Source organism: Gekko japonicus, unplaced genomic scaffold (assembly GCF_001447785.1).
Source record: "Gekko japonicus isolate JY-2015 unplaced genomic scaffold, Gekko_japonicus_V1.1 scaffold479, whole genome shotgun sequence".
Classification (NCBI taxonomy): domain Eukaryota; kingdom Metazoa; phylum Chordata; class Lepidosauria; order Squamata; family Gekkonidae; genus Gekko; species Gekko japonicus.
Genome location: NW_015169185.1, coordinates 185,731 through 211,377, shown reverse-complemented (window position 1 = coordinate 211,377; position 25,647 = coordinate 185,731). Strand labels below are relative to the sequence as shown.

The 25,647-nt window shown below is 40.6% G+C and overlaps 1 protein-coding gene across 1 annotated transcript in view; it reads left to right on the top strand.

Annotated features, from left to right (window-relative positions):
* Positions 1-435: 435 nt before the first annotated feature.
* The window catches only part of ROR1 (receptor tyrosine kinase-like orphan receptor 1), an 84,107-nt gene continuing 58,895 nt past the window's right edge, over positions 436-25,647 (top strand). Inside the window, exons 1-3 of the mRNA XM_015416175.1 lie at positions 436-503; positions 18,425-18,712; positions 20,626-20,656. Coding sequence (XP_015271661.1) covers positions 440-503; positions 18,425-18,712; positions 20,626-20,656 — 383 coding nt within the window. The 5' untranslated portion in view covers positions 436-439. The remainder of the gene's footprint in view (positions 504-18,424; positions 18,713-20,625; positions 20,657-25,647) is intronic.

The window sequence follows — 25,647 nt, the reverse complement described above, 5'->3', positions numbered from 1 at the left end:
TGAATCTCCTTGGATTGTGCCTTCCAGGAATTGTAGGAATATCATGTTGGAAGGGAACAGGAATTTGAAGGGATCAGAACTTGCCATGTGGCCATCTGAACTGGAATCCATGTATTGAATTACTGAATGTGATTATGGTGTCACAATATTATTTATGCTCCCAAACTAGCAAATAATCTAACTGGTCCCAAAAGCTTTAACTGGTATGAAATCTCATAGTCATGACTGATACTTTTTCAACAGAGGCTGGAATTCATATCAGTCTAGGCCTTTGCTTTGCTGGTAGTGAGGCATGCTCAGCTCTTTATAACCAACGTTACTTAACATCATCTTACTTAAAAAGCCTGTCTTTGGAAATACAATAGTACTCTCTAAGTATTCTATTGGTTTTGCATGTATTAATGGTTTCTTCCCTATCCCCTCCCTTGCAGGAATGAACATGTCAGCTGCTGCTGATTTAATACCTACATCATCATGGAACGTGTCAAGTGAACTAGACAAAGGTAAGCAGAGATGGAAAGAAACATTCTAGTCCACATTTTAAAGCTCTTTTAAAGCTTCTTTTACTCTGTTTATGTTGTACTTGGTTGTATCTAACTTTGCTGCTAAGGGTGGCGGGGGGGGAGTTATGGCCCATTTTGTTTGCCAAGTGATCATTTGGCATTCAATTACACACCAGTCTTTGATTTTTAGAGAATGCTGGGACTTGCCCTCCTCCCTTTTTCTTTTAGTAAAATGTTCCACATGTTAAAAATATGCCCAGATGTGAATTACAACACTTTGTGACCTACCTGACATTTCATCTTGTGGCTTGTCGAATCTGGATTCAATATTAACAACCTTTGGTCTGCGTCACTTTGCAGGCCCATTTTGCTCTGCAGCTTTGAGTCAAGCTGTTAGTTATGGACTGGGAGGAAGAACGAAACAAGCTTTAATATTTGTGACAGCTGTTGTGTAGGAGACTGTGAACATACATTATGTGCCTCCATTACTCTGCTAGTCTCATTTGTGCATGCACGAAGAGTGCATTTCTCATGTATGTGCTATGTGGTGTTGTATCTTTTGCTGCACTTGCCTGCTTTCCTTGCCTTCTGGAGTTATGTCATGCTTGTGACATCACCCTGCACATTGCAATGACTGGATTACTGTATAAACTCTCTCAGACTATATTCCTGTTATCCAAAGAAACTGCAATGGCGGGCTACAGTATGTGGATGTTGTGCTGCATTCACCTTGGTTTACTTCTTGTGCATGCATGCTATGACAAAAGTTAAAGGTCAAAAATCAGTATTCTAAGGACCAAAAGGATGCATAAGAGCTATTTTAGTTTAAGTATTTCCTTTTCTGCCTGTTGGTGGTACTTCCCCAACAGACAGTAATATAGTAATTAGTAAACTAGAATTATTAGCTTTTTCAAATACCCTGCTTTTTCTGGTGAGATAGGATCTAGGGCTTTAAATGTTCTAGTTAGGGTTTCTGATGCCTTTTTTGTCATTTAAAATCCTGAGAGACATGCATCTTGGGTGTAGTTTATAATGTCAAGATCTACAGCCACATTTCCTTTTAATGTTTTCAGAACTGCATTGAGAAAAGTAAAGTTCATACAAGCATATACAGTTTAAAGAAATCAACTTCCACCTGTTTTTCCCAAGAGCTGGCATGTGGTCTCAGAAACATCCATATAAACTGGATTTTAAAGCTTGTTAAATGCCTCATGTCAAATTGGTTCGCAGCCAGCATTCCCAATTAAGCAGATGTCCCTATTCAGCAGCCTTCACAGTACCAGCCATTCTCAGATGACTCCCCCCACCACGGTATACACTTCAGTATTTCATTAGATACATGTTTCATGCTCTTATTAAAATATTGGAAAACCCAATGGGGAACTTTTTCATGCTATTTCCCACCTTGACTACTTTTCAAGTGACTGTCTACCAGCTAAGTCTCATTTTTATTAAATAAACTAAATTGGCAGCATTAAATAGTTGCCTGTTTATCCTTTTTAACAGGAAATGAAATTTAAAAGGGACGCAACCACCCATGAAGACCTGTTGAAAGCAGCAATTGATGCGGCAGGGAGAAAGTGGTTTCTCACTAAAATGTTAAAAATGAAATGCTGCATGAAAAATAAAAATAATCATTTTTAGAAGTGCCTTAAAATCATCTGGACAATTCTGTTTTATCTTTTTTTCTCCCTCTGTCATTAAGTGGGAGTTTGTTTTTCCACAGAGAAAGAATCAACTTTTGTTGTTCTTGCCAACCGTACAGATCCACTTCAGAAAAGTATAGCCTTGATGCAGGGAGACTGTTTTTCTCAGGGGATTAGGCAGAAGCACAAGGCCTCTCGGCTGGGAATCGTACATTTATATCACACTGAGAGATTTGTTGTGAGAAATAGCCTGGCGGCTTTACAATGTGTATAAATAAAAACATATACAATCAATTATTTTAGAAAAGAGCTTGAGTCCAGTGGCACCTTTAAGACCAACAAAGTTATATTCAAGGTATAAGCTTTCATGTGCATGCACACTTCTTCAGATACAGTGAAATAGAAGTTGCCAGTCCATACATATAGGTAGAAGGTGAGCAGCAAATTAGCATACAGCTTAATAAATTTGTATGACAGGTGGCAGGGACCAAACTGGAATAACAAGCTTAGTTTATATGGTCACCATTTGTTTGGGTTTAATTCTGGGGGGAAACATGGTGAAGGAAATAAATATATCAAAATCTGAGCTTGATGGGTAGATGTACCCTTCTTAATTGTGTTATTGTTTGAAGAAGTATGATGACTTCTTCATACATACATAGTAAACATATATCATATAGATCAGAACTGATTCTAAAATGGATAATAACTATTGAACACACTAATTCAATTTTTAATTTTGCTGCCAGGAAACAGGAAAAGCTATAAAAACAAGTGAATTATTTTGCTTAGCCTCAAAAGTGTGGCAGCTATCCAGATTTTGTTGATCTGATTTAGATATGTACCATAAATGTCCGATTTGTAGCTTTTTGGCTGTCAAAATAAGATCTAGAATCAAAGTTTAGTGTTCTTTTTTTCATAATCAAAGAGGACACCTAGGAGAGTAACTTTTGGATTTTTTGAGGAGCTTGAGATATTAAGATCATTTGTGTATAATCTTTTCCCAGCTTTTCTTTTCATAGTTAGACGTGATCACCACATATGTAGATAGTCAGCAGACATCAATCTACATTTCCAGCATTTGTGAGAAGTTACTTTATAACATTTATTTAACCTTTGAGGATTAATATACATATATGAATTTATAAATACTTTCTCACATATTTATTTAGATTGACTTTACAAATCCAAAAGTAAATATTGACTTTTGGTCATCAGATATAGAGCAATTCAGCATTGTTTCCTAATACCTATGCAGATCAGACTAACCCTTAAGCGACAATTCAGTTTGACAGTAAGAAACATAGGAACATAGAGCTGGAGGGGATCTCAAAGATTATCTAGTCTAGTCCCTTGCACAATTCAGGAAATTCACAACTACCTCTCCCCCCCCCCACTCTCCCAATGACAAGAGGAGACCTATACCCAGAGGAAAGTGAAAAACCTGCAGAATCCCTCGGCCAATCTGTCCTGGAGGAGAATTGCTTCTTGATCTCACAGAGGTGATCAGCACTACTCTAGGCATATAAGAAAGAGCCATGAGAGCCAAGAAGAGCTGGTTTTTCTACTCTGCTTTTCTCTACCCTAAGGAGCCTCAAAGTGGCTTAGAATCACCTTCCGTTCCTTTCCCCACAGCAGTCACCTTGTGAGGTAGGTGGAGCTGAGAGAGTTCTAAGAGAACTGTGACTGGCCGAGGGTCACCCAGCAGGCTTCATGTGGAGGAGTAGGGAATCAAAACCAGTTTGCCAGATTAGAGTCTGCTGCTCTTAACCACTACATATCACTGTCTAAATTCACAGAATTGGCATTGTTGTCAGATGACAATCCAGCCTCTGCTTAAAAACCTCCAAAGAAGGAGAGCCCACCACCTCCCAAATAAGCCTGTTTCACTGAGCAACCGCTCTAAACATTAAACTGCTTTTAATGAAAATTATCCTCCCTTCTTGTCCAAGTAGAACTCAGATTCACAGAGCACTTGCCACTTGTATAAGAATGAGGCAATTCCTGTTTGTGGCACCATTGCTGTGCAGGGGCACAGGTGGCTGCTGGAGAAAATGGAATTAAAAAAAAAAACTTCTATGAACCTTCTCAGCTAATAGAATTTTCTGTACCAGTTTTCATTGTTCAGCAAACCATAAGCTGAGTCTCTAGCATTTGTTGCCTATTTCTCTGAGCACTTTGTTGACAGTGACTTTACAAGGTCAAAATCCTGAAGTGTTCCCATTCTGTAATATTCTTCTGAGAAAGAATCTGGAGAGTTTGTACTTCTATCACATTGTGTTTTCTAGATTTTCTTAGATTCTTTTCATGAAATCTTTAAATGTGAAATTGATTCATGTGGTGTAAGAAGACAGAATTACAGCTTTCATATCCATGCACAATTTACCTTTTCTTTTTCTCTTGCTATCCAGGGATGTTCAGTAAATCAAGTACCTCCTATGGGACTTGGTTTTTTAAAAATTCTCTTTGTGGGGTCCCATGAGTAGTCAATGCAGTAAATTACTGTGACTTTGTTTGAGATTTTTTTAGTTACAGCACATTAGCTCTTTTGTTTGCTTTTCCACTGATAGAGTGTGTGTTTTTATTTGAGAATTTGTGTTTCTAGAATGTCTCATTTATGACTAATACAGGGTGTGAAATGCGAAGGTCATACAAGAAAAGCTACCTCAGAAACTGACCTCAGTACCATTCACCAGTTTGCTAAGCTGTTTCAGAGAATGCATAACTTATTTTGGAATTTAGTGTCTCCTCCCCGCTACTTTTTAAATCCTAGTGAAGATAATGAATGTCTGACCATTACACAGAAAGTAACTATATATAACAACCTTTCCCCAGTTCACCCACCTATCTTCGTTTATTTGAAAGATTAATGGATCAGAGGGCCAAAGAACGTGTTTTATTGTGTATTTTTGTTCCAGATTTCTTGACATTTCTAGTTTAAAAACTAGACCATTAAGATGCAAAGGAAGGACTAATAAGAAGCAGATCTTGAAGTGATTGTATGTCAAAAATAACTGTTTATCTTTGACTTTGTGGCATTAATCTTCTGTCATTTTATGTAACACACACAGAGAACCCACAAAGACTTGCAAGGGGCATCTCATCTTCCCCTTCCCCACTTTTTTCTATATCCCTTCCCAGAAAACACCTACAGCCGCTTATTTTTTCCAGCTTTCTTCTTTCTTTTCCACTCAAGAGCCCTGCTAGCCTTACCCAGAAAAACTATTGCTGCATTGCACAGTGTTGGCTGCTGGGCCAGCCCCAATTGTGTGGTAGGATACCTTTAAAGACTTGTGGAGGCACCTCATTTTTTCCTACTATATGCCCTTTCCACACTATTTCCTCTTTCTCTCCTCCTACCAAGCTGGGACACCCTGACCTTTCTGTTTTCTTCTGTCCTGCCCACCCACCCACTTACCTTTTATCTGCCCTCATCTTCACCTATAGTTATTATTTATTTACTTCATATATACTCACTTTTCGCAATTAAGAACAAAGGCAGCTTATATCATTCTCCTCTCCTCTACTTTATCCTCAAAACAACTCTGTGAAGTAGGTTAGACTGAGAGTGTGTGACTGGCCCAAGGTCATCCAGCAAGCTTCCACTGTAGAGTGGGGACTCAAACCTGGCTCTCCCTGCTCGTATTCTGAAATCCTAACTACTGCACCTCAGTGGCTGTTGTGGGGCGGCTGCTGTTGAACAGTAGCCAGCTACATGGTAGCAAGTCATCTGATGGTTGCTGCCTACCCCAGTCTTGATAAGTCCTCCCTCAAAGGCCTCCCTCACGACCTTTGATATAAACTAAGGCTTCAAGGCTGGCAATACTATTGTAGTTGCCTAGCAACAGCTCTTGAGGACATTTATTTCTTAAAGCTACAGGTGCTGTTTCTGTCATTTTGAGGGGTCTTAACCCCAATTTTATTTTAGATTTCAGATTCTTTTTTGAACCCTTGTCTTTTCTGAGGCTTGTAGGAAGTTCCATCTAGATTGTCCATGGCCCCAGTCTCTATATTTAAGTATTTACAGATGGGGCCATGTTGAGAATTAGATATACTGATACATGGAATACGTATTATTTGGTTGAGTTTTTGTGCTTGGCTGCTTACCACAATTAGTTTCCAAAGTAGCAACAGTAATCTGGTTTATAAACTAATATGGATGTAACTAGTTTCAAATGTCTTATTTGTGGTACAGTGATCTGCCGTTAGCACAATAATTTGTATCACCGTATGTCTTTTGCTAGACAATGACTTGGATTCTGACAAAAGTTATGATAAACAGTAGGATTTCCACCCATAAAGTATAATTTTCATGCCTCTTCCCTCATACTGCAGTCTAAAATGTGTCTATATTTTTTCTTCTTGGAAGCAGGTGACCCGCAGGAACACCATGAGTGGGGAGTTGGAAGGCTCCTTTAGGGAGGGGGAATCAGCAGAAATGGCCTCCTTACATGCATTAAAAATCAGCAGAGGTGTGCTTTGTTCAAATTCACATACGCTGAGCAAATGGCTACATTATCCACTGATGTTTCTAATTTAGAGTGTTGGAGGCATAGACCTTGTACTTACTTGGGGTCCACTCTGAGCTGAGTTAGTGTGAGCTCAGTTTTTTAGCCTCTGGCTCACACATTTTTGTCTTAGCTCTGGAAGGATGGCTCCAGAACAAGCTAATTTATGCAGTAGCCAAATTGTTCGCTCACGACTTTAGTGCCACTAGCTCACAAAGTAGAATCTGTAGTTGTTATGTGGATTAGTGAAAGAGAGTGAGACAGCAACATATTGTTGAAGTTACCCAACATAGCCCATAGAATGTGGGGAGGGGATGAGCATGAGTACTTATTTCTATGGATTTTAGAAACATCCTCTGTCCATCCATGGAGGGTTGCACTGTCTTTATTATGCCCTGCACAGAGAGTCACTTCGCAAAGCACCAGAAGCCACCAGATCGCCTCTACAACGCTGCTGATCCTGGCTTCTCCCTGGGAAAAATCGGTGCGCCAGCACAGCTTGGCGCAGCTTAAAGGGAACCTAGGTCACTGTAGCCAAGTCCTGGTGGGAGAGATAGGGAACAAGTCCCCTGATCTGCTGGAGATGATAAAAGGCTGACCTGGCAACTGTAGTGCCTCCATAGAAAGTGGGGCATCCAGGATACCCCTAGGCTCCTCACCTTTTGGGCCAGCACCAACAATGCCCCATCCAAGACAAGGGATCTGATTCCCGACTCTACCCCCCCTCCCGCTCAGGTACAGGACTTCCATCTTCACTGGATTTCGTTTCAACCGACTCTGCCGTAGCCACCCGGTGATTTCTTCCAAATATATCAGCCCTATTGGAACCCTTACATTTCCTCTTGAGAAAAGAGACTGTCTGGCACTGGGGGCAGAGGCAGGAAAAAGCCTTTCAAAAATCTAAGAGGCTACTGAATTCTTCAAAGCTACTGAATTCTTCAAATCTACTGATCCATTTTGACCCTACAAAGGAATTGATCCTGTCTTGTGATGCTTCATCTTATAGTGTGGGGGCTGTATTGTCACACAACATGGGAAGTCAAGAAAAATGGCCTCTAGCATATGCTGCAAGGTCACTCAATAAAGCAGAGTGAGGTTATTCACGTGTAGAAAGAGGGCCTAGCCATTATCTTTGGCATAAAAAAATTACATCAGTATCTGTATGGGAAACCATTCACGATTGTCACAGACCATAAACTATTGATTGGGCTCATTAATGAAAATAAAGCTGTGTCTACCATGGCGGTAGCCTGGTTACAACATTGGGCCCGGTTACAACATTGGGCATACCAATATAAAATAATCTACAAAGCTGGTAACCAACATGGAAATGCAGATGCCCTGAGCAGATTACCAGTACCAGAAGCACCCGGGTCTGAAGATGTCCCTGAGGAAGTTGTACTGTTGTACTATTGATGGTGTGTCTTAACCAAACACTAGTATAAGCTTCTCAGATCAGAGTCTGGACCAGACAGGATCCAATTCTGTCTCACGTAACACAATTTATTCTGAAGGGGTGGCCCAGACAGAATCCTGGAGAATCAATTCATCCCTAATGGGGCAGGAGGGCTGAATTAAGTGTGACAAATGGGTGCATATTGAGGGGTATCTGGTTGTGATCCCTCCACAAGGAAGACAGCAGGTTCTACAGGAACTACATAAAGCCCATCCTGGAATCTCTCGCATGAGTCTTTAGCTTGCAGCTGTATCTGGTGGCCACATTTGGATGAAGATTTAGGAGTGCAAGCAACGTGTCCAATATCAACAACACCAACAGGCACTGGCACCTTTACGTCCATGGGAGTAGCCCAGAAAACCTTGGTTTTGGATATATCTAGATTTGTGCAGCACTCTTTTTGGGGAAGATGTTCTTGATGAAGAATAATAATAAGAAGAGATTGGATTTATACCCCACCCTTCACTTGGGAGTCTCAGAGTGGCTTACAAACTCCTTTCCCTTCCCCTCCCCACAACAGACACCCTGTGAGGTAGGTGGGGCTGAGAGAACTCTTGACAGAAACTGCTCTTTTTCAAGAACAGCTGTGCCAGACCTATGGCTTGCCCAAGGTCATCCAGCCAGGTGCAAGTGGAGGAGTGATTAAAGTAGATGCCCACTCCTAGTGGATGGAAGTCCATCCAATGAACTCCACAACTTCCCCTATAACATGTAACAAACTTTGATAGACCTTAGCTTGTCATGAACTTCCAGTGGTCTATCTTTTAAGATTGGGGTACCTGATGGCCGAGTCATCACTCAACATCAAGACTACATTCACAGGAGAACTGATGTGCAAGAGTCTGTGGAAGTGGAAGAGGAATGTCTGGAAAACCAGAGTCCCAGTGGCATTTCAGAGCCAAAGCCCACTGTCATTTGATGCCCCCTTCCAGGTCACCAATAAGGGAAAATTTCAAGAAACTGACCTTTCTAGACCCAGGGATAATGAGGCAGCAAAAGCAAACTGCTATCCAGTAAAAGTAAGAAGACTTCCTGGTTATTTGAAATATTATATTTGGTTATTTGAAAGACTATATTTTGGTGATTACTAAAGAAGAAGGGGAAAAACTTAAAGGGGAAGGGATGTAGTAAAATGGAAAGTCAAGAATTAACTGGACCCTGATTACAGGTTGGAGAAAAAGTCCACCCCCCCGGACTGTTCTCTTTTCCTGCTTTCAGTTTCTGTGTTTAGTTCAGAGTTAGCTGCAATATAGCAGTTGTGTTACATTCAGCAACTCACATGAGTACAGCTATTTATTTCATTACCACTGTGAGATCACAAAAAGGTCAGATTATCATTCCATGTAGCTCATTATTATCTGTTCTGATTAGCAGTGGTTTTCAGGGCTCTTTATTCAAAAGGTCTTTCCCGACTTCTGGTATCTGACAATCTTTAACTGGAGATGCCAAGGTTTGAGCCAGCAACCTTCTGCATGAAAGCCTGTGTTTTACCACTGCATTCCACCATTTAGTAAATTTGACCAGCAAATTCAATTAGACATTCTAGGGTTTTGTTTTTCTTATAAATGCAAACCCATTTTCTAGATTAATCTTTTGTGTTGTTTATGGAAGAAGAAAATTTTCCGTGACTCTAAGATCAGCTCTATTGTGGAACCAGGAAAGGGTAAAAGCCAGAACAGCCCAGAATGGACATTAAACAACCTATAGTACTGCAAAAAAACCACTGGTATGCATTACAAACACTCCACAACAATATTTTAGAAATGAAAATGCAAAACTCTAGCATATTTTTTAACCCTATCCAGACCAAAATACCTCTGGAACACCCTGGAACAGGCCAGAATGGGCATTAAAGAAACTATAGCACTGAAAAAAATCACTGGGATGCATTACAGACACTCCACAACAACACTCCAAAACGCCACTGGAAAACCGTGAGAAGAAGAAGGAAGTGAGAGCTGGAAGCTTGAAAGCCGAGCCGACAAGCTGACCCGGGAGGAAGAAGATCAACAAAGACGCTCCACAGGGTGCCGGAAGGGCAGTCCCCATCCCCAGTATATGTGGCCATAGGTAGGGATAATCGATTAACTGTAAGCCGCTCAGAGACCCCCTGGGGGTTCGAGCGGGGTAGAAAGTTGAAAAGATAAATAAATAATATAAATAAATAAATATTCTAGAAGTGAAAACACGGAACTCTCACACGTTTATCGACCCTTTCCAGGCCAAAATGCCTCTGGAATACTCTGGAACAGGCCAAAATGGGCATTAAACAACCTACAGTACCACAAAAAGACTAGGATGTGTTACAGACACTCCAGAACAATATTCTAGAAGTGAAAACACAGAACTCTCACACTTTTATTAACCCTCTCCAGGCCAAAATGCCTCCAGAACACACCAGAACAGGCTGGAACGAGCATCAAACAAATTATACTACCACCAAAAAAAAAGTGGAATTAAAGGCACTCCAAAGCAATACTTTGGAAATCCAAACAAAGAAATATCATGCATATCTTAATCTGTTCTGGGCCAAAATGCCTCTGGAACACCCTGGAACAGGCCGGAATGGACATCCCACTGTTTTCTGTTGTACTATTATTTGTTGAATGCCCATTCTGGCCAGTTCTAGGGCATTTGGCCCAGAACAAGATAATAAGTGCATGATGTTTCAGCATTTGGATTTCCAAAATATTGTTCTGGAGTGCCTTTAACACATCCCTCTGTATTTTGCACCATTATTTGTTGAATACCCATTCTGGGATGTTCTGGAAGCATTTTGGTCAGGAACGGATTAATAAGAGCGTATCATTTTTGTGTTTGGATTTCCAAAATATTGTTCTGAAGTGCCTTAAAGCATCCCACTGTTTTTGATAGTACTATTATTTGTTTAATGTCCGTTCTGGCCTGTTTTGGAGATATCCCAGAGGCATTTTGGCCTGCAAAGGGTTTATAAAAATGTGAGAGTTACCTGTTTTGATTTCCAAAATATTGTTATGGAGTGTCTGTAATGCATCCCACTATTTTTATGGTACTAATGTTTGTGTAATGCCTGTTCTGGTTTGTTCCAGGGTATTCTGGAGGGATTTTGGCCTGGAAAGGGTTAATAAAGATGTGATAGTTTCATGTTTTCATTTATAGAATCTTGTTCTGGAGTGTCTGTAATGCACCCCAGTTTGTTTGTTTGTTTGTTTTGCAGTACTATAGGTTGTTTAATGCCCCTTCTGGCCTGTTCTAGGGTATTCCAGAGGCATTTTGGTCTGGAAAGGATTAATAAAGATGTGAGAGTTCCACATTTTCACTTTTAGAATATTGTTCTTGGGTGTCTGTGATGCAGCCTAGTGTTTTGTTTTGTTTTTGCAGTACTGTAGGTTGTTTAATGCTCGTTACGGCTCATTCTGGGCTGTTCCGGCTTTTACCCCGTTCCTTTAAAACCTGTAGGCAATATTAGTTCTGTTGCAAAAACTGTGAAGTCCCACTGACATCATTGCATAATTTTCTCAGAACTGGAAATCTGGATTTGGCAAAAATCCCTGGTTGAAATGGCTTTTTCTCATTTATTTTGTGTGTACTTCCTATGATTTTCATCTTCAGTTTCTGGAGTAAATAAAAATGTCTGTTTTGTTACATCTTTTAAGCATACAGAAAGGGAAATACCACGTTTACCTGTTTTAAAATGTAGCTGGAAAACTCATTGAGAAAAGAACAGAGGTCTTGTTTTATTGCTTTTACATTACTTTTTGAAATCACCCTTTAGAGCACCTAAGGTTTTTATAAAAAGTAATGATTACATTTCAAATTTAAATTAAAGCTCTCACTAAAGGGTTGAACAGCTTCATTAATACATTGTACTTTCTTGGATACAATGCTATATTTCCCTGCTGCTCCTGAATGAGGCATTTCATTAGAAGAACGTTCAGGATAATATAAAAGGAACTATACATTGCCATTACCAGTTTTAGTTTGTCAAACAGAATTATTCATCATAGGTAGTCAAAACAGTAAAATGTCACTCCAGACATTTAAGCTAGAGTAATCATATCAAGATTAAAATTCCTTTGCCAGAATTGGTATTTTGACTTTAAGTGCTATTTGAGTATCTTTTAAAGTAAGTACATACAGAGAAAGTTTCCTGTTTTAACAATGTCAGTACATAGTTGTGGCAATCAGACTTCTGTGGGTAAAAGAACAGCTGCAACTATTCCATAACACAAAAATTAAAATACATTGTAATATTTAGATCTTACATTCTGTGTCTCCAATTTATGCTCTTAGACTCATGAAGGTGACTTATGATGTGCAGTGTTTGCATTGGCAACAGGTCAAAACCAGGAACATATTGAAGACCAAGCTTTCCAGATATTATCTGAAGTAATTTAAAAGTTCATTATGAGGCACCCACTAGGCCTGCTACAGTAATGGGTCTGTCAGCATTTTTCAGAAGTTTATAGCTGAGGCATAAAGAAAAAATGCTTATGAATTGAAATGTGGCATCCAGAGTTTAAGACTAGGAGCAAATTATTTTTTCAAATAAAAAAAATTAAAATGATTATTATTAAATTATAGATGGTCTGTTTTAAAGGATTTCTAGTTTCAAATCAACATTTCTAAATGTAAGTTGTTTTATTAAAGTGTTTTCAGAAGTGGCTAGTACCAAATGAAAGCTGGTAATGTTGAATCTGAAGAAAAATCAAATGGATTCATGGTGGAATCTTTAAAATTCCTAATGTGGACTTCTTGCTAATGAAATTTACCTAGATGAATTCTGGTGCAAGTGGCTTGAGGGTCTCACAACAAAAAGTATATAAATGCCAATGCCATAATTTGATCCAAGGCTCTGTTTCGTAACCTGTTTTCAGTGCAAGTATTGACATGTACAACAGGAAAGGCAGTGAAGTATAATGCCAGTGATGCTCTATTAGGGCATTTCTTCCTGCACCCCAGCATGCAGCATTTAGGTGCACCACAGTTCCGCCCATTCCTCTCCTGCCCTTCTGCCTCTTTTCTCAAGACCCTGCAGTTATTTCAGCATGCATTTCTCTGTCTCCATTATCTAGACCTTGCTAGAAATTCCGTGGAGCTCCCACAGGACTGTGAACTAGAGCAAGAGGGGTCCATGTGTACCACAGGTTCAGTTCTTGGGATCTTCATTTTTTTGTTTTTTTTAAAGTGGGGTCTCTGTTACAAGATTGGAAAAGATTCTTGCCTAAATATATTTCAAAGCCTCTTCCAGTTCAGCAAGACAACAATATGGTGAATGAATCAGTACAGCAGCTCCTTGTACTTGTATCTGGTATGTTTTCTAAACAGTGTTTCTTGAGTTTCTATCCAATTGTCTTATAACAGTGTCATTATATAATTCTTTGGTGTATCCATTCGTTTTCAGTATATCAAAAACTGGTCAACAGCATCTGGTAATTATACATCAGACATGTTTTGAGTCTCTGGGAACACTGTATATGTAAATTTGATAAATAAAAGGTGAATTAGCAGTCTAAAACCCTTGTCAGCGGGACAAAAATTAGTATTACTCACTTTTAACTGTGTTGTACAGTAAAACTGCTAAATTGCTGTCTTTGAAGTGCAATCAAGTTTAGTATAGTAAAAAAATTTAATACTCAAATTCCAGTGTGATTGCTCACAAGCTCTGCACTATTAGTATGACTTTATTAAATGCAGACTGCTGGGGAATTGAAGAATGTACAATCAATCTCTTTCCAGTGAGTTTCCCCCCCACCCTGGTATTTAATACATTAGGGCAGATTAGATAGAAGCCTGTCTGGGGGGAAAGGGGAATCACCTTTTCCCAGTCTTCTTGTAAAATAGTCAATTAAAACCTTTTGACACCTTCTTCATTAAAATGGTGATCATAACTATTCCGTTAGACATTGGGGTTGTTTGTTGGTAGGATTCATAAGATCAGGTAAGACCCTTGGCTGCCATAACATCTAGTTTGGCCCTACGTTTTGAGGTGTGGAGGGGTTGTATATTCCAGTCTTACCAATCAGTGTAAGACTGGTAATCTTACCAATACCAAGAAGTATATATCTTTTCAAAAAATACTTTGAAATTGGATTAAAATGCTTTGGGTTATTATTTAATTGAGGTGATCAGAAACAGCATAGCAATTATTAATTTGAGTTTTTCATAAAGATTCGAATTGATACATTTATTCTCATTAAAATGCATCCAGAACAATACAGATGAAGAATGAAGCTGCTAAAAGACTTTAAATAGACTTTAAATAGATCCTTAGGAGATCTGACAGTCAAAATATATGTAACAGCAAAATACATTTTAGTCCTAGTAAGATGTAAAAAGATGATCTAGAAGTCAAATATGTAGGCTTTGTGGAAAATAAAATCAATATTTAATCAGCAACAGACACTTTTCTGTTCCAAGGCTCCTGAAAGAAACGGAGAACCTGTGTAGAGGACATCACAGTCTGAATGTTGTTAAAATCTGAATACTGTCAACTCCTTTTACCCATTCATGTGGCATCTTGCAGCCCTTAAATCACAGCTTTCAGTCAGTTTACATTTCGTTGAATCTTATTGATTGGTATATGGATAAGTGGCAAAGTTTACAGAACATGCTTGACAGCTGGGTTTTATTGTGTCTTGAGTCCGCGTGGACAATTTACTTTTTTTGTCAATATTGCTTATGTAATTATATGAAGTGAAACTGAGCAGAATGAGGATGACTTTCCAAAGTGCACCTGAAATTAGCTTTAAATTGTATGTGAGAATTGGCAGGTCTGCAAACAAGGTTGGAGCGTGTGAAATGCTAGAAAAACAAGAAAGAAAAGTGATTCTTTCAAACCAGGTTGTCACCTTCGAACAAAAGCTGATCTGCTGGGATAAGATCAGGGATCCCCAGCGTGGTGCTCGGAGGGTCTGTGGTGCCCACCAGCACTTTTCCTGGTGCCTGCCAAGTGTTTTCAGAAAGTGGGTGGGGCCAAGTGGGCTCCTGCCCAGTAGGGCTTCTTATTGCCTATTTGAGATCTGATTGGCTGTGCAAATTAAAATAACATTTCAGCAATACCTGCCACTACAGTGTTGATTTTATTCTCTCCCTCTGACTCTTATTTCCCAATGTATTTTTAAAAACTTACTCCTCTTATCCACTCCACTTGGGCTTCTCTGGTGGCCATTTAGTGGTTGCACTCATCACCCTGTGTCAGAATTCAAAATGTGCCCACAGGCTCAAAAAGGTTGGGGACCCCTGCGCTAGATAATGGTTTTCTGTGCACATTTTGTAACAAACATTTTGGGTTAGGTATCTAGCATTGCACCTGTGATCTAGAAATGAAATGCAGTGGGACTCCAGGGTGATGTAGGACTTGAATTTTAATACCACATTGTAAAAAATGCTTTAATCCAAAAGATGCATTATTTCTGAAAGTATTTCATGTATCATTTGAAAGAAGCTAAAATGGATTAGAAGAGCTTAACATGTCTGTAGATGTGGGTTTAACATTCCGCTTCTCCACAAAATGAAATAATCTTTGATCATATAGCTATATCTTATGATATGATCAGCTCACAACAACACTGAGCATGAACGTTCTTAAGATGGTTTTTGAAATCTCAGGTTCTCTTTTTGTGAAGCCCAATTCCTCTCTTAACTGTGAAGTAAGTCACACAACTTTAAGTCCTTGGCTTCATGTGGGGAGCTTCTTGTTATAGTTTAGTAAGCATTTCAGTTAACTTTTAACCATTGTGTTCACACAGTATGTTAGGCATATGGAACTAGCTTGAAGTTCAGCAAGGAGCTGCCTCAGGTGCCAAGGCACCCCTCCATACAGTTCAGCTCCCTCATGTGCATTGTCTTCATACTACCACCAAACTGCTGGCATCTAGCTGTAGTGCCATAGAGAAAAAACAGTACTCTGGGGGGGGGGGTGCAATCTGCATGGCAAGTTAGTGCTTACAGAATGTTTTTCTCATGGAGAAGAGACAGAGTGAGCCGCTTCTATAGCCATATTGTGTGAAGTATCAATCGACCTTAGCATGGCCCCTTTCCTATTACTGTTCTAAACTGGATGTTACCCATTGTTGGCCCAGTTCTGAGTAAATACACAGAGAGGGGTTTCATATAGCAAATTTAATTCAGTTGTTGAGCCATCTCTGAAGCGTTCAGGCCATTTCAAATAGCGCTACTTCCCCCCTGCTTCTTTTTGCCCAGCGGTCTTGGGGGGGGGTCATTCTAAATTGAGCATTGTAACACTAGACCAAAATAATTGCAAGGCATTGCAATGGTCCGACTACAGCATTGAAGTGCTATTTTGGTCTAGCACTATAGCGCTTAACTTAGAATGAACAAAAAAAAATCAGAGAAAGGCTGTGTGGTAAAAAGGGGGGGGGGTTGCAACACTATTGGAAGTACTGCAGACATTTTAAACAGTAGACTACAGAGATTCCAAAGTGCAAAGAAGTGTTGAAAATGGAAGAAAGCAATTAACCTCAAAAATGGCTCAACTTCGCTTTGCTAACTAGACGCAGGTGGCTTTGTATGAAAGGTAAATAAAATCTGTTAGCAGCCAGTTGCTAAAACGGTTGTGTCCAGGGGTCTTTTGGGGCCGGAGCACACTGGAGCGCCTCTCCGGCAGCCCAGGAGCCTGCACCAATGGCGGCGGCAAGCCCTGCCCCTAGTCCCCACGCTGAAAGCACTGTGGCTCAGGGGAGGCCAGAGAGCCCCGCCGCTGTGTCCCCCGGGCCCATGCAGGAGTGCTGCAGCTCGGGGGACACCAGGAGAGCCCCACCACCACATCCCCTGGGCCTGCGCAGGAGTGCTGCGGCTCGGGGGAGGCCGGAGAGCCTGGCCGCTGTGTCCCTCGGGCCACACAGGAGCACTGCGGCTTGGGGGAGGCCAGAGAGCCCCGTCGTTGCATCCCCCGGGCCCGCGCAGGAGCGGTAAGGGATCCACGGGGGTGGGGGTGGCAGGGGCTTGATGGGGGATGGTGGGAGAGCCTCCCTCCCTCCCTCCATCTCTTTGCCATCTTTCCCTCCTTTCCTTTTCTTTCCCTCCTTTCCTTCTCTTTCTTTCCCTCTTTCCTTTCTTCTTTCCTTTTCTCTACTCTCTCTTTTTCCTTCCCTCTTTCCTCCTTCTGTGGCCCAACTCTAGAGAGAAGGGGTTTAAACTTTAAACCCCTTCTCTCTTCGCTCCCCCCCCAGGCCAGCTGGGGAAGGAAAGGGGAGGCTTTTGAAGATGCCTCCCCCCCTTTTGCTTCCCCTTCTGACATCACTTCCAGTGATGTCAGGGGACATGGCATATGTTAATAGCCTAGTAGCTCATTAGCATACCATATGCTAATGAGTTCCTGCAGCTCTTTTTCTACGAAAAGACCCCTGGTTGTGTCTGAAATGACACAAAAAATCCATTAGCAACCAGCCACTAAAATGGGTTGCAAAGGCTGTTTGAAAGAGGCTCATGCTTGTACAATGTTTCTAAAGCACTAAGAGTCAGATTTTGAGATGAGGTGTCATGTAGATACATTATTTGCATGCTTTATTAAAACTTTGCTGAATGACCCCAGGCCAAGCCCACACACTCAACCTAATCAACCTAACCTACCTGATAGGGTTGTTGTGAAGATAAAAGAGAGGAGAGGAGAATGATGCAAGCTGTTTTGGGCCCCCATTGGAGAGAAAGGTGGGGTATAAACGAAGTAAGTAAAATATAGTAAAACATAAAGGTAAAAAACTTACCTTAGGTGCTGATCATAGATTTAAAAACATCTTCCTACAACTTCTTTTGACTTCTTTTGAAAATCTGAACCATTATTCTGCCTAGGTAACCTAACTATACCCACATTTGAAATGTGACATAGACCACTTTCCCAACAGCCAGTTTTATACATCTGTAATTAAAAATGGATGAAAAAGAAATCAGTAGATGAATATGGACATTTCCCTCATACTGCTGTGCAATTTTTATTTGTATTCCACAGTAATAGGTACATGCATGCACAAAGATGAATACTTCAACCCAGATCCAAAGTCAGTATATGTGTGTAAACCCTGAATGTGCAGGAATCTCATTTTGTTTCAAGAGAATACAGAAACAAAAGAAATAAGGGTAGTACGATGCGTAAGAGACAAGAATTAGGAAGCCGACATAGGAACTCTTTGTCCCTTGGAACACTTGAATTAGGACCAGCATAACTGAGTGTTTAATGTATATTTGTATCTGGAAAAGTATACAGTGCACATAATTTTCTCAGTGCTGCTAAAGGCTAGGATCTGATTGTTTTTGAAAGAGAATTCCAGAAATGCAGGCTATAGCAAACACTCTTCTTTGTGTTTTTGACAGATTATTTCTTGACACTTGATGAGCCTATGAACAATATCACCACTACTCTAGGCCAGACAGCAGAACTGCATTGCAAAGTCTCTGGCAATCCTCCTCCAACTGTGCGCTGGCTGAAAAATGATGCTCCTGTTGTACAAGAGCCCAGGAGGATATCTTTCCGTGCAACAAGCTATGGGTCTCGGTTGCGGATAAGAAATCTGGATACCACAGACACTGGCTACTTTCAGTGTGTGGCAACAAATGGCAGGAAGACTGTTTCTACAACTGGGGTACTGTTTGTGAAATTTGGTAAGATTTCCTCTTTGGCAAAGTACTTTAAAAGAAATGCTAGGTAAAAAACAAAACAACACTCTGGAGACAGACACAAGGATGCCAGCCTCCAGATGGGACCTGGGGAACCCCTGGAATTACAGCTCATCTTCAGACTAAACAGATAGTTACCCTGGAGAACACTGATGCTTTGGAGGGTGAGCTCTGTGGCATTGTATCCCATTGAGGTGCCTATCCTCCGCAGGCTCCACCCTCAGTTCTCCGGGAGTTTCCCAAACTGCAGCTGGCAACCTTACTTCTGCTTCTTGCCTGTGTCCAGGGGGGACGTGGCAATCCTAGACAGAGGTAACCTCTGGCTCCACAGGCTCCACAAGCACAGACTTTGTATATAGCAACAGAAACTTTCCCATGATTCTTCATCTTATCATAGCCCTTCTACAAAATGAGGGAATTGCTCAGTTTCTTAGCTCATTCTAGTTTTTTGCTTTTCATATAAAATCTAATAGATATAAAGGACTGGATTCCAAGTTTTCATTCAACTAATGGTGGATCCTTCACTTGACCCAAGGACACTGATACCAGTGGAACACAACTCTTTTGCCAAGGGATGGGGCCTTTGGAATGCCTTTCCCCTGGAGGCTCATCTGCCCCTGACTTTATTGTCTTCCAGATGCCAGGCCAAATAATTTCTTTTTTGCCCAGGCCAGCCAGTCAGTCAGTCAATGTTTATTACTGCCCACAAGGTATATAGAAGCAGAATTTTTTTTGCCTAGGCATTTAACTAAAGGCTTCCATCTTTTTAGTGCTGTTTTTCTGGCTTGCTGCTAGCCTGGGAACTGTTTCGGGAATACTGTTTCATGGTATTAATATTAATAACTAATATTGATTAATATATTAATAATATATTATTCATTGCCATGGAGAACCTTGTAATTGCATTAGAACTAACAAATGCATAGCTGCCAAAAATCTCTAATGACTGAATTTGAACCCCCTGACAGAAACTTTTAGGATCTGAGGTATAGGTGAATGGGATTGGGGTAAGGAGAGGAAGAATTACAAACTTCTGACTTCATCTTCTGATCACTGTCATCCCACGATGGGTATTCGAATTTTATGCACCTTGTGAGCGATGCATGTTCATGTGCTAGAAGAGGGAGACCTAGTACAGCAGGATCAGTTGTAATCCTGGGAGATCTCCGCCTACCACTTGGAGGCGGGCAGCCCCTACCTCAGTTTTAGCTCCCATTTGTCCTGTGTCACATAAGGACAAGTTCAAAACCTGCTTGGATGCACTTACCTGCATATTTTTTTCTGGTTCTTTGCTACAGTTTTTCATTTAAAATTATTTCATGACTAATTTTGAAATGAGCCTTTCTTTTCATCTTATTAAAATTTATCACAATATTTGGTTTGAAAAACTACTCTTTCATTTTTATTCTGTTTTCTTTGGACACTGGAAACAGTTCTAAATGTTGCAAACAGATCTAGAATTTTTGACACTATTTACAACTGAGTGTTCAAGTATTGGCTCTATCATTCATTCCCATAGTTTCTGAAAGCAAATACTCAAAAAATATCGGTCAAATAATGAAAGCTTGTGGTAAAAAGTTCACTGGGTTCTTATATGGTCTTTTTTCTGTTATTACTCTGAATGAGCCAGAACTGGGAACTGAAAATTCACACACATTTTCATTGGGAATAAGCATCTCAGACTCTAATTACTGAGCTGCTAAGTACAATGAAAGAACAAAAGTTGTTACATGTATTAGTATTCACTGGATAATTACTGCTGTAAGAATAGTTTTTTGCCTGTATATTAGAAATTTGAAACTAATAAAATCATCCTCAGCGTGAATAGATTGGTTTAGTACCTTACTTGATGCTAAAAATTCTTTCCTGGTTTTTTTTTTTAAATCTCTTTTTTATAGGTCCTCCACCAACAGCAAGTCCAGGAACATCGTAAGTTGTTTCTACCAATTATTAATGTATTAATTTAGTAATGTATTAATTTAGTAATAACTTTATAGTTGCCTTAAATTAGAGTTTCTTTGTCATTATTGAATATGTGTGCAATATTGTTTTGAGTTACTTTCCTAACATATCAGTGCTCTCTCTTTTATGAACCCAGGTTGTGTGTATCCATCCATCCATCCATCCATAAGACCATTTTGGATCAGGCCAGTGGCCGATCCAGTACAACACTCTTTGTCACACAGTGGCCAAAAACCAGATGCCATCAGGAGGTCCACAAGTGGGGCCAGAACTCCAAAAGCCCTCCCAGTGTTACCCCACAAGCACCAAGAATACAGAGCATCACTGCCCCAGACATAGTGTTCCATCTATACCTTGTGGCTTAAAGCCACTGATGGATCTCTGCTCTATATGTTTATCTCATCCCCTCTTGAAGATGTCTATGCTGGTACCTGCCACAACTTCCTGTAGCAGTGAATTCCACGTTCTAATTTGGTGTAGTGTAGTGCGCGGACTCTAATCTGGGAGAACCAGGTTTGATTCCCCACTCCTCCACTTGCACCTGCTGGATGACCTTGGGCAAGCCATAGTTCTGGCACAGATGTTCTTGAAAAAGAGCAGTTTCTGTCAGAGCTCTCTCAGCCCCACCTACCTCACAGGGTGTCTGTTGTGGGGAGTGGAAGGGAAAGGAGTTTGTAAGCTGCTCTGAGACTCCTTTGGGTAGTGAAGGGCGGGATATAAATCCAATCTCTTCTCTTCTTCTTCTAATTACTCTTTGGGTGAGGAAGTACTTCCTTTTGTCCGTTCTTAGCCTGCTGCTCATTATTTTCATTGAGTACCCACAAGTTCTTGTATTGTGAGAAGGGGAGAAACGTACTTCTTTCTCTACCTTCTATATCCCATGCATAACTTTGTAAACCTCTGTCATGTTACCCCTCAGTCATTGTTTCTCCAAGCTGAAGAGCCCTAAAAGCTTAACCTTTCTTCATAGGAAAAGTGTTCCATCCCCTTAATCATTTTAGTTGCCCTTTTCTGCATTTTTTCCAATGCTATAATATCTTTTTTGAGATGTGGTGACCAGAACTGTACACAGTATTCCAAATGAGGTTGCACCATCAATTTATACAGGGGCATTATGATACTGGTTGATTTTTTTCCAATTCCCTTCCTAATAATCCCCAGTATAGAATTTGCCTTTTTTATTGCTGTTGCACACTGAGTCGACATTTTCAGTGAGTTATCTACCATGACTCCAAGATCACTCTCCTGGTGAGTCTTTATAGTTAGGATTTTTGGCTCCAATATGCATTACGTTGTACTTTGGCACATTGATATCCACTTGCCCAGCCTCAACAGAACCCTATGGAGTGCCTCACAATCATCCCTGGTTCTTACCACCCTGAACAATTTAGTGTCATCCACAAATTTAGTGACTTTATTGCTTAATCCCAACTCCAAATCATTAATGAACAAGTTAAAAAGCACCAGACCCAGTACTGAATCCTGCGGTACCCCACTGCTTACCACCCTCCAGGTCCAACAGCAACAGTGCCGCCGTGCCGCCTCGATCCAGGTGCCTCCGGAGGTCATCTGTGAGGGCGACCAGTGCCGTCTCCATGCCATGGCCTGGCCGAAAGCCGCACTGGAACGGGTCTAGTCATCCATAAAGCTCTGCAACTGAATCGCCGCCACTCTCTCAAGTAATTTGCCCAAATAGGACAAATTGGAGACCAGCCGGTAGTTGGCCAATTTGGCCGGGTCCAAGGATGTTTTTTTCAGGAGAGGGAAGACCATCGCTTCCTTGAGTGCCCCCAGGAACCATCCATCCACAAAGGACTTGTTAATAATATCCCTGAGGGCACCTCACAACCCCTCGTGGCCAGCTTTTATGAGCCATGAAGGGCACGGGTCAAGGCTGCACGTGGTTGGGTGTACTGTTGAGAGCAATCTGTTCACTTCCTCAAGGCTGAGTGGACTGAAATAATCCAGAATAGAACTAGAAGGTGTGCATGGGGCCTTGAGTTCGCTCACTGTCTCAACTATGTCAGAGAGATCGCTGCAGAGCAGCAAGACTTTATCTGCAAAGTAGCTCGCAAAAGCCTCACAGCCAATATCCAGTTCCCTAGTATTTGGTCTGCCCTGAGGCAGCTCTGTTAATGACCAAATAGTTCTAAACAATTGTGCCAGGCGTGAGCTAGCATACGCAACCGTGGCCACGTAAAACTCTCTCTTCGCAGCTTTGGCTGCCATCTCATAGGATCTCATAAACGTCCTATAGGATGCTCTTGTTGCCTTGTCGCAAACACGCCACCACCGTCTCTCTAGTCGTCTGAGCTCTCGTTTCATCAGTCGCAGCTCCTTGGTTTTTTCTTGCAAAGAATCAAAGCCATATTATCTGACTAATTTATTAGCTGTAACATCTCACAGTAGATGCAGATGCAGCTGTTGTGGGTCAGTAGGATCAAGCTGACCTAGATATTAAAGAAACTGAGCTGAAGAAGGATCTTCAGGGGAGGGGCTGTGGCTCACTGGTAGAGCCTCTGCTTGGCATGCAGAAGGCCCCAGGTTCAGTTCCTGGCATATCCAGTTAAAAGGACCAGGAAGTAGGTGATGTGAAAGACCTCTGCCTGAGGCACTGTAGACCTGCTTCTAGTCTGAATAGACAGAACTGACCTTGATGGACAATAATCTGTATTCATTTGTATGTGTAAAAGGAACTGAACAATGCTTCATGAACACTGTGTCTACTAATTGTTGGAAGATTTTTAATATCATGATTTAATCATCATATTTATGTCTATTTTCTAATATGACCCATAGTTTTTCACTAGAACGTACTTCCAAGTTTATGTATTTAGGGCCAGCAGCTTAGTCATGTAACTTTCTTGCTTCAGCCATTTCATCTCTTAAGTAACTGTTTAATAATCATAATGATATTATGATGTTGCAATGGAGATAATGTTTTGAGTGTGTATAATGGCAGTGGCTGATTCTACTGACTATATAACACTGACAAATCATATATCAACAGGAAAATCAAATTAAATGTTTGCCTGAGTTGTAGATGATTTACAATGAAGCTATTAACATCCAAATGCCTTTAATGTGGGATAGATATGATATGAAATATTTCCATACTTAATCTATGATTCCCAGCCTGTAAGCTCTTGCAATCGCTGGAGCGACCCCGTCTTCAAGCTCTAACTCCTTTGCCAGCCAAGTGTAAATAAACGTGACTAAGTCCTTGCCTTCCTCCGCCCCCTCCTCAAATCCTCAAAATTTTAGATTATATTGCCTCCATTTATTCTCTAAGATAGCAATGCAGTTCAACAATGATCTTTCTGAATCTTCCAATGTTCTTACCTCCTCTTGGAGTGTAAGGGCCATCTCTGAGGCATTTTCCGCCAACTTAGAGGCTTCTTTTACTAAGTCGTTCAATGAGGATTGGACTGGTTTCAGGAGGTCTGAGACTAAAGTCGTCATGTCTTTAAGTAGGTTCTCTCTCAGGTCACATAGATCATTCCTTGTATGTGGCGCCTCTGCTGGAGTCGGGGAGGCTGGTGTTGTATTTGCCGCAGCATTTTCCGGAGCCATCTTAGAGTCCTCAGTGGGGAATAGGGCCGAGATTTTCGGTGAAGCGTTAATTGGGAAGAAAGCTTTTACCGTTTGGTTTCCACTCCAGTTTTTTTCAATTTTGCTTCCCGTCAGTTTTCTCGTGCTTCTCCTAGGCATTAAGGTGTAGAAAGGTGTCTTCAAGTTGATGTAAGGGAAAAGAGGCCGGGAGCCCTTCTTCTAAGTGTCCGCCATGCGCCACTTGGCTCCACCCTCCCATAATCTATGATTAATCAGTTCCTGCTTGTCAGTCCCATTTACATATATGAAATCTGGAGGCTAATTAATATTTATTGTAAACTCTGGTTTTATTGCAAAGATTGAATGTGATTGTGTCAGTTTAGGAGAAGGTTTGTAACAGAATGACATTCAGCTATGCTCTCTAATGCCGCATCATAAAATGCAACATATATGAAATTAGTTTAAAAGTTATTTGATTTGACCATTCTTAATAAATATTAAGTTATCAAAGGTTTCTTATAACCAACTCCAAAAGTATTTAATACAAAGTCAAAAGCTCCAAGCCAGAGTTACAATGTAACACATAAAGTTTCCAAACTCTCAAAATGCAACAATCATGAGCTATAAATCAAGGTTACATTATAACACTACTTGTTCCAAAGTTCTCAATATGACAAATTTATATAACGTATCAACAACTGGAAGTTATGCAGCAACATGCATCCCAGGCATGTAAACATGTTTCTGTCCTCTTTTTCAAAGCCACATCTCCCTTCTGTTGTGGAGATCAAAATTCAAGTTGGAACCTATGCTTTAGGAAATCTCTTTCAACAGTAGCCTCCCAACTATCAAGCGCTTCAGTGCAACATATCTGTCCTTACTTTACTTAGTAAATGCTTGGATTTTTTTGTTTATTTCTTTGGTTTTTCACTCTTTACTCTGAAATTTCCAGCACAATAGAGTTGGTGGCTGCAAGAGTCTTCTGATATTTTGAAGACCAACTTTTTAATTGTGGCATAAACTTTCATCGGTACAACACATACACAAATTTAGAAAGGGGGGGTCAAAAGTGCACATTTTTTCAATGCAAAACTTTTGTGCAGAATGTACTTCTGGTGTTTCATGTCCTTTTGACTCTACTATTTACATTTCTCCCCATTTACTTTCACATTTGTAGTCCATTTCTCAGCCCAACATGGGCTCCAGGAGTGGCTTGCAACTTAATTGTCTACTCAGAAATAAGTTACACTGTATTCAATGGGGCTAGCTCCCAGGTAAGGGTGCATAGGATTGCACTGTCAGGCAGCAGTCCTGTGCACACTTATGTGAAAGTAATCTCCAGTGACTACAATGGAGCTTACTTTTGAGTAAACATGCCTAGGATTATACTGTAAAACTACTCTGCC